The sequence below is a fragment of the Callithrix jacchus genome, chromosome 3 (genome assembly GCF_049354715.1).
Source record: "Callithrix jacchus isolate 240 chromosome 3, calJac240_pri, whole genome shotgun sequence".
NCBI lineage: Eukaryota > Metazoa > Chordata > Mammalia > Primates > Cebidae > Callithrix > Callithrix jacchus.
The window spans coordinates 140,901,437-140,910,264 of record NC_133504.1 but is presented as its reverse complement, the minus strand read 5'-3'; the positions used below and the strand labels follow the sequence as shown (position 1 = coordinate 140,910,264).

General features: G+C 37.8%; 1 protein-coding gene across 16 annotated transcripts in view; it reads left to right on the top strand.

Annotated features, from left to right (window-relative positions):
• The first annotated feature begins 982 nt into the window (after nucleotides 1-982).
• The window catches only part of EXOC1 (exocyst complex component 1), a 52,944-nt gene continuing 45,098 nt past the window's right edge, over nucleotides 983-8,828 (top strand). For 8 of the 16 annotated variants that reach the window (XM_002745817.7, XM_002745816.7, XM_035293698.3 and 5 more), the window contains exons 1-3: nucleotides 983-1,102; nucleotides 5,577-5,710; nucleotides 7,654-7,784. In XM_002745817.7, coding sequence (XP_002745863.1) covers nucleotides 5,587-5,710; nucleotides 7,654-7,784 — 255 coding nt within the window. In that variant the 5' untranslated portion in view covers nucleotides 983-1,102; nucleotides 5,577-5,586. Of the gene's footprint in view, nucleotides 1,263-5,576; nucleotides 5,711-7,653; nucleotides 7,785-8,828 lie in introns of all 16 variants that reach the window. The other 8 variants (XM_035293701.3, XM_002745815.6, XM_035293696.3 and 5 more) reach the window with 1 other exon arrangement.

The following is an 8,828-nucleotide window of genomic DNA, read 5'->3' as shown; positions in this document are numbered from 1 at the left end:
GGCTCTGGTTATTTGTCAAATGAATGGCATGCATGAATGTATTCCTGCATCCCCTTGCAAAGGACTGTGTTGAGCAGGAGCAAAGAAATTGCTCCTTTGAATTTCTAGCTCACTTATCTGATCTGTATCTCTTTGGTCACTTATTTTGTGTCCTATTTTATATATATTTGTATCTACACCTTGTCTAGTCCTACCACACTGGGAACTCCTTTAGGGTAAGATTTATGCCTGAATCACCTCTGTACCTGGAATCAAAGTGTCTAGTGCAGAAAAAGGTGCCAGGAATACGGAATAAATAAGACACCTACCTCGCAACCAGCAACATTGGCATCATTTATGCCTCCCAAACTTAAATCTGCATAAGTATTATCTTGTTAAGATGCAGATTCTGATTCAGTAGATCTGGTGTGATCCAGAGAGGCTGCATTTCCTAAAAGACCCCAGATTATGCCCAAGTAGCTACTCCACGGACCACACTTTGAGTATCAAGGTCATGGGAACAGTGGTTCTTGACCATAGCTGTATATGAGAATCATCTGGGACCATATTAAAAGTACTGATGTCTGGATCCCACCCGCAGAGAATCTGATTTAACTCATTTAAGCTCTCCAAAGTTTAAGTAGCAAAGATCTAGAGTTAATAGAGCTTTACATATGAAAAAAGGAAAACATTTAATCGAATTTCTTCTTAAGTGAATTGCTGCAAATATCTGAATAAATAACACTTTTAGAGAGAATAAATACTACACAGCATAAAATCCCCAACTCCCAAGTCAGTTTCTGTGCCAAAAGGCCCCGCCCCTGCCTTTCCCTAACTAGCCCCTCCAGTGAGGCCTTGCTCAGCCTGGCCACGCCCGTCGGCTGGCGCCCCGCCCCTCCGCGTCTATTGGCCACTCCTTTTCCCCCCCCCATTCGCATCTTTTTCCTTCTCTACGGGGTCAGCTTCCGGCGCGGAGTTTGTCACGTGCACGGATATAGGAAGTGTTGGGGGAACGGCCACTTCCCGTTCAAGGCTTTATTTAGGGGAACATCCTCGTGGCCCCCATCCGGTCTCCGTTTTGAAAGACCCGCCTCGGCAGAGCCGGGCTCAGTTCGGCCTTGCGGTAAGCCTTCGGCCACAGCTGCTCGGTAGTTCCGGCGGCGGCGGACAGACGAGCTGACAGACAGGCACCAGGGTCTAAGGCGGCTCCTCAGTCCCGCTGCTGTCTCCACGCCCGGGGTCTGACACCGCTCCCTCTGACCTTCCTTTCCCCGTTTGTCCCGGTAAGACGCAAAGTCTGGTCAGAGCATTCTCCAGCCCCTTGTCCTCGGGTCTGGGAGAATGCGGAGCTGGGAGGGCAGTCTTCATGGGCCCCATTACGGTTCCGCCTATCGGATCCAGATTTTGTTTGTGCAAAATGGCCCTGATCGTACGCTCTTTGGCGTGCCAGGAGAGGAGAGCGTGACAGTGCCTTCCCCTTTGTCCAAATCCACATTTCTCCCCGCCCCCCACATCTCTTAAGTGCATTACCCTATTTTCATGCACAGTTTTATCTTCTAGATTACAATACTTCATGCACTAATATGTCTCAGCAGCATACAGGACCCAGTGCACACGGGCACTCACACTGACCACAGTGTGGTGGTCCAACTGAGTTTAAGGAAACAACCAGTACAGAGTAAACAGTGGCCGGCTGCCTTTGGAACGTGGTCACACATGGGTTCTCAGACCTGGAAAATAATTTTAGAGGACTTCTAGGGATTTATTTACAGACTTGCTGAAAAGTACTGAAAAGACCGAAGTTAATCACTCGACTTGCAGAATGTAAATGCCATAGAAGCACGCGGCCTCAGGTCTTTATGAACATGTCTGTCATGTTGACCACTGTAACCCAGAGTAGTGTCTAGCATCTACTAAGCATCAGTATTTGCTGAATGAAGAGTCACATACTGCTTTTCATTATGCCTAACTTCTTTATGAGGTATGCTCTGTCCTCTCTTGTTTCGCCACTCACTGTACAATTCAGTTGTTGCTTTTAGCCAGAGCAGGAATATGGGTAAACGTTGGTCCGTATTAGTCATTCATTTGACTAGTTTTTACTATTCAGTTCTAATTCCCTTAAGAGATATAAGTATCCACTAAACACAAAACTATCATGAACATTCCTCCCTTCTTTCTCTTTAAGAGAATTCTTGAGATACAGAGGCTTATGATTTAATGAGCCCATTAGACAGCAAATGCTTGATTTGTTTAGCAAATGCAGTAAGTGCTGTAGAAATTTAGAGGAGAGATCAATTTGGATTATTGAATCAACTTCATGTAAACCATGGAGTGTAATTAGGGTTTGGATAGGGTGGAGAGGATATTCCTTACATGGAAAGCACCAAAGTGAAGATTTGACATCCAAAATGAACAGAGTGCTTGGGGTGGAAGGTTTGTTTTTGAGAACATTAGGAAAATGTTGAGTAAGAGCATGATGTAATACAAACTGTCTTTAAGATTATTTTGTTGTTGTTTAGGGTTGTGGGGCCATGCAGAGAGATAACCAGATTTTGTAGGGTTAAATAAAATTGATAGGAACCTGAGTTGGTATATTTACAGTGGGAAAAGAAAGGAATAAATTACATGTAGATGGGGGAAAATCAGAGTGTGATATCAGATTTCATCTTGACAACAGAAGAGGGAATCAAATATGGTGGATTTTGAACCTGGACATTTGCTTATAGGTGTGAAAGTTGGAAAGGGGGAATCTTGGAGGATCTATAGCTGTCATGTCAGTTAATTTAAACATTTACCAAATGCCTAATTTGCCAAGATCTAGGAATGCAAAGATGATTACGACATGGTACTGCTTTGAGTAGGGGATAAAATACAACTAACTAGAAAATACAATTCATAAATGCTGTTTTATTTATGATGGGAAATGTTAGAGAAGTAGAAAATATTCTCTGCGTGGGGAGGTGGCAGGGAGGGGCTACTTTACAAAAGAGATGACATTTTAGCACATTCTTGAGGGATGAATTTTAATTTCCCAGGGAGAAGAGAATTCTAAGAAAAGAAAATTGCATGAGCAAAAGCCCAGAGATAGAAAAGTAAACTGGCCAGTGTACAATGGGGCTTGGGCTTAGGAAGAAACAGAGTATCTAGGCCCTACAATATATTAAGGGATTAGCTGCATGGACACACTATAACAGACCAAAAGGAGGTTAGGATGGGTGAAGGTGTAGAGAGATGGAGAAGAAAGCAGTTGGGGATAATTGTGTTTCTATATTCTCTGCAAGGTAGGTTATTAAGTCATTTGCAGAGAGGAAGGAGGCTAATGCTAGAGTTGGGAACTGAAGAAGAATAATAGGGATTTGCAACAATAGTCCTGGGGAATAGGAAAGGATTCATCAAATGAAAGATTAATTGCTGAGCAGCACGGAAAGTCTAGCTTTCACCAGATGTAGGTATTTGTACTGCATGAAATGAGCATGGATATGTGGCTTTTTTTTTTTTTTTTTTTTAAAGTAGGAGTTTTGCTCTTGTTGCACCGGCTGTAGTGCAATGGTGCGATCTCGGGTCACTGCAACCTCCGCCTCTCAGGAGGCTGATGCTTCTGCCTCAGCGCGAGCCACCACGCCTGGCTAATTTTGTATTTTTAATAGAGAAGGGGTTTCTCCATGTTGGTCAGGCTGGTCTCGAACTCCCAACCTCAGGTGACCCACCCACCTTGGCCTCCCAAAGTGCTGGGATTACAGACGTGAGCCACTGCGCCAGGCGAATATGTGGCTTTTTAAAGTGGCGTCTGGTAATCCAAGAGAAGTGAAGAAAAAATACAGTTTATGGAGATTGATAAAAACAAGATCAGCTGGTCTACAAACAGGGTGAAATAATTGTAGGGGATAGTTTAGGTATAGGAAAAGGAGCACTGTCTCCAGGCAAGGTTGGAAAAGAAGTAAACTTTGAGAGGCCAGCTTAAGGGAACAGAAAGGAGGAGAATGTAAAAAGACTACAGGCTGAGATGAAATGGAAGTGGGAAGATGTGAATTGTATGAGAAAGCAATTTTTTGGAATTGGAGCAGAAATAGAAGTTGTACAGATTGAGTACAATATTGGAAAGACTTAATTTACAAAAGTGTCATTTTGCTATAAAAATGTGTTGTTAATCATGTATTAAAAATCATAATTTCCTCATTTTCCCATAGAAAGAAATAGTATTTTAAAAGTTAGTGTCCTAGGCAAGCTCACATGTGTGAAATACTACACATTTGCATTGGAAAATAGTAATAGATATCCGCAGAAATTTAGATTTGAAAAAGATTAAGAAATATTTTAACTTGTTGTTTGAAAAGATGCTGAGTTAGATGAGAAAAGGGAGATAAGTAGAAACCTATTTTTATAACAGTTTTATTGAGATCATGTATCATAAAATTCACCCTTTTCAATTGTATAATTGAGTGATTTTAGCATATCCACAAAGGTGTACAACCATCATTACTATCTAGTTGAAAGACATTGTCATCACCCCAAAAAAGAAACTCCATACCCATTAGCAATCACTCCTCCTTTCCTTCTTTACGCCTTCCCCTCCAGCTCCTGAAGGCCACTTACATTTCTGTATCTATGGATTTTCCTATTCTGGATATTTCATATCAATGGAATCATACAATATGTGATCTTTTGTGTCTGGCTCCTTTCACTTAGCATAATGTTCTAAAGATTCATCAATATTGTAACATGTTTCATTACTTCATTTCCTTTTTTTTTTTTTTTGCAGCCGAATAATAATCGATTGTGTGGATATACCACATTTTGCTTATATATCATTTGATGCACATTTCCGTTATTTCTGTTTTTTCGCTATTGCAAATAATGCTGCCATGAACACTCATGTACAGATTTTTGCATGGACATATGTTTTCTATTCTCCTGGGAGTGGAATTATTGGATTATAAGGTAACCCTTGTTTAACTTAATGAGGAGCCACCTAGCTTTTTGCCAAAGCTGCTGCACCATTTTACAATCCCACCAGCAATGTAGGAGAATTCTGTTTCCTCTCATCTTCACCAACACTTGTTATTTTCTATCGTTTTTATTTTAACCATCCTCGTGGGTGTAAAGTGGTTGGTACCTCATTGTGGTTTTGATTTGCATTTCCTCAGTGGCCGGTGGTGTTAAGCATCTTTTGATGTGCTTATTGGCCGTTTGTGTATCTTTGGAGAAATGTCCATTCAGGTCTTTTATCCAAGTTTTAATTGGGTTATTTGTCTTTCTGGTGTTGAGTTGTAAGGGTTCTTTATGTAGAAAACTATATTTAAAGATTGAGCATGGGTTTGAAGATTTTTTTCTTAAATCTTGTGTGCGTGTATGTGTATGTGTGTGTGTGTATATACATACTCTGAGCATTTCCAAACATATTGGAGTCAATAATACTGGTTCTCTAATTTTATTTCCCAAACTTACAGCTTTATATTTTTGTGATTTAGGTGTATTAATATATTAAATCATTTTCCCTAGGCTTGTTAACCAAAAATCATTTTCAAATCAAAAGTTCAAAAGTATAAGGTGCAGTAATGTTGAGAATGAGCTAAATATCTATACTCTGAATTTTTCAGCTGAGGAAAGATGACAGCAATCAAGCATGCATTACAAAGAGACATTTTTACACCAAATGATGAACGCCTGCTGAGCATTGTGAATGTCTGCAAAGCAGGAAAAAAGAAAAAGAACTGTTTTTTATGTGCCACAGGTGGGTATTTAGTAAGAAAGAGTACTTGTTTTGTATCCTTTCACTATTTAGGAGATATTTCCTCTTTGTTTTGAATATCCCCATTGTCTCTACAAGTGGAAAAATTATTGGGTCAACAAATTCCTAGCCAACACTTGGTTTTGGCAGGTTGTTAATTGTTGCCAATCTGGTGACAGTGAAATAGTATCTCATTGTGGTTTTAAATTGTATTTCCCTATAATGATGAGATTGAGCATCTTTTCATGAATTTCTTATTCATTTCATTCTCTATGAAATGTACCTATTTAAGCCTTTTGCTCATTTTTCTATTGTGTTGCTTGTCCTTTTACTGATTTTACAAGTTCTTTCTATAATCTGGGTATCAATCTTTTGTTGGTAGTATGCATCCCAGTTAGTGGCTTGTCTTTTTTTAATGATAACTTTTAATGAAATTTATAATTTAAACTAAATGAAATTAATTAATCCTTTATGGCTCTACCCTTTGGTGTCTTAAGAGATCTTTCCTAGATATCTGTTGTGTGGTCATAAAAATATTTTCCTAAATTCTAAAAGTTTTATAATTTTGCTTTTTACGTTTCAGTCTTCGTTCACCTGTGTTGACATCTGTCATGGTGTGTGTGAGTGTTTCTGGGTGTCATCTTATATCTTATTTTTGTTTTGTTTTTGTTTTATACTCGACCTAAATTTTAGAAACAACTTTTCAAGTTTCAGACTTTGTTGGGATTTTCATCGGAATTGTTTTGAACCTATAGTTCAATTTGGAGATAACTTGCATTTTTATTATATTGAATCTTTGTGCCATGAACATGGTACAGTTCTCTATTTATCTAGGTATTTTATAACTTTTTATAAGTTTCATCATTTTCTCTAAAGGTTTGGCATGTATTTTGTTAGATTTATTCCCAGGTATTGATTTATTCTTAGATTTTGATAGTTATAAATAATAGCTCTTATTAACATTAATACATTTTAAAATCATATTGTTAAATTCTACAATGCATTGTTGGTGTTTTATATGGATGTCTGTCAATCTTGTCAAACTTCCTTATTAATTCTGATTATTTTTAGGCTCTTTGAAAGAAGTGATATTTTTCTTCCTTCCTTTATAGTTTTTATATCTTATATTTATTTTTGTTGGTTTAGTTTACTAGTTAGGACTATCAATACAGTCTCCATCTCAAAGAGAATGACTACATTTTTAAGCATAATATTTGGTATAGGGTTTTTACAGCTATCCTTTGCAGTGTTAAGTAAGTTCCCTTCTATTCCTGGTTTCTTACACTTTTTTAAAAAATCATGAATGGGTGTTGAATTTTATCAAATGCTTATTTCATATTGTTGATATTATTATAAAATTTTCTCCCTTGTGAGTGTAGTATATAATTATACTTTGCTTTTCAAAAGATAAATTGACTTTTTGGAAAAACCTAACTCAATCATAATGTATCTGTATTGCTATAAAGAAATTCTTAGGCCAGGTGCAGTGACTCATGCCTGTAATTCCAGCACTTAGGGAGGCTGAGTCGGACTGATCACTTGAGCCCAGGAGTTTAATTAAGACAAGCTGGCAACATAGTAAGACCTTTATGTATAAATATATTGTTGCTCTTTGAAATGGTATTTTGCTCTTTCAAGCCTCTCACAGGCTTTACATATGTCAATCATTCTTTAGAATTTTATCTCATACTTTAAAACTGGTCAGAATTAATTTAATATTAATATATCATTCTTTTATTTCTCAAGGAATCTACCTCCGACCCTCTAGTCTGACATAGATGCTTCTATTAGGATTCTGTGCTTTCCTCAGTCATAGCACTTGTTATAAAGTATTACACTCTTTTAGTATCAGCTACTAGGCACCTGAAAGCTATACTCATAATGAGTGAATGAAGAATGAGTAAAAGGAGTAATATTTATAACAAAAGTGTATGTTCTACTCACAGTGACAACTGAACGCCCTGTGCAAGTGAAGGTGGTCAAAGTCAAGAAATCCGATAAGGGAGATTTCTACAAAAGGCAGATCGCTTGGGCCCTTCGCGATCTTGCTGTGGTAGATGCCAAAGATGCTATCAAAGTAGGTTTTTCTTAGTCCGCCTGTGTTCAGAAAGCAGCTTTCATTTTATAACATAGCATTACATACGCTAAGATGTCTAAAAACAAATTAATGTATATGTTTGTTTTAGGGTTTTTTGCTTTTTTTAAGCTACAATTATGTTTGTGTACAAGCTACATAAGCTAGAGCAATATAACCTTGACTCTGCACATTTCTGTGTTTAGATTAAGCCTAATTTGTATAAAATGTATACATAGTATGGATTTTAAAGTGGTGTGTCACGAGGTTTCATTTGTTTTTTGTTTTGTTTTGTTTTAATCAAAATCATGTAACCAAAGTGAGCCTTTCTTAGTCTTCATGAGGGCTTTGATGTTTGTGGCTCAAAAAAAAACAAAGTGATAGCAAGTTACATAACTTATTTGAGAATAAGATCTATAAATATATAAATCTTACACTTTATACATAAACCACACTCAAACTCAACGAAGTTGAATAATGTGATAATCACATTAAAGGTGACTTAAATTCCTGGCAGTTCGGGGCTTTTCAGAGCATACCCTTTTTTCAAAGCAGTCAAGTTGGCCCCCTTTGGTTAAATTGGGTGCTTCTTCCTCCTCACCCTCTCTCTGCTCCTCATCTTCCTCTGCAGCCCAAACCCACCTCCAGAGCACTAGGGAATACTTTGTACCACAACTACTTGTACTGTCGATAGGACTAATATATAGCAAGGCTTACACTAGTGAAACTACAGGTGCTCTTTAACTCTACAAATCTCATACATTTACTAAAAAGGCACAAAGTAAAAACAACAAAAACAAAAAAACTGCCTCTGTAAAACAGTCTGATAAGATTAAATTCTGGTTTTACACGTACTTTGGTACAAACCTCCAAGCATCAAAAATCTGGACAAAAGGACAGGTAGTTGGGTGTAAAAAAAAAAAAATGAAGTAAGAACAATTTGAGGAGAGCCCTGCCTATCTGTATAATTCAGTTTTCTTCCAAATGCAGAACATGCCTTTTCTTTAAGTATTTTAAGCATACTGGCCCTTTGCTTTATCCCTAAGG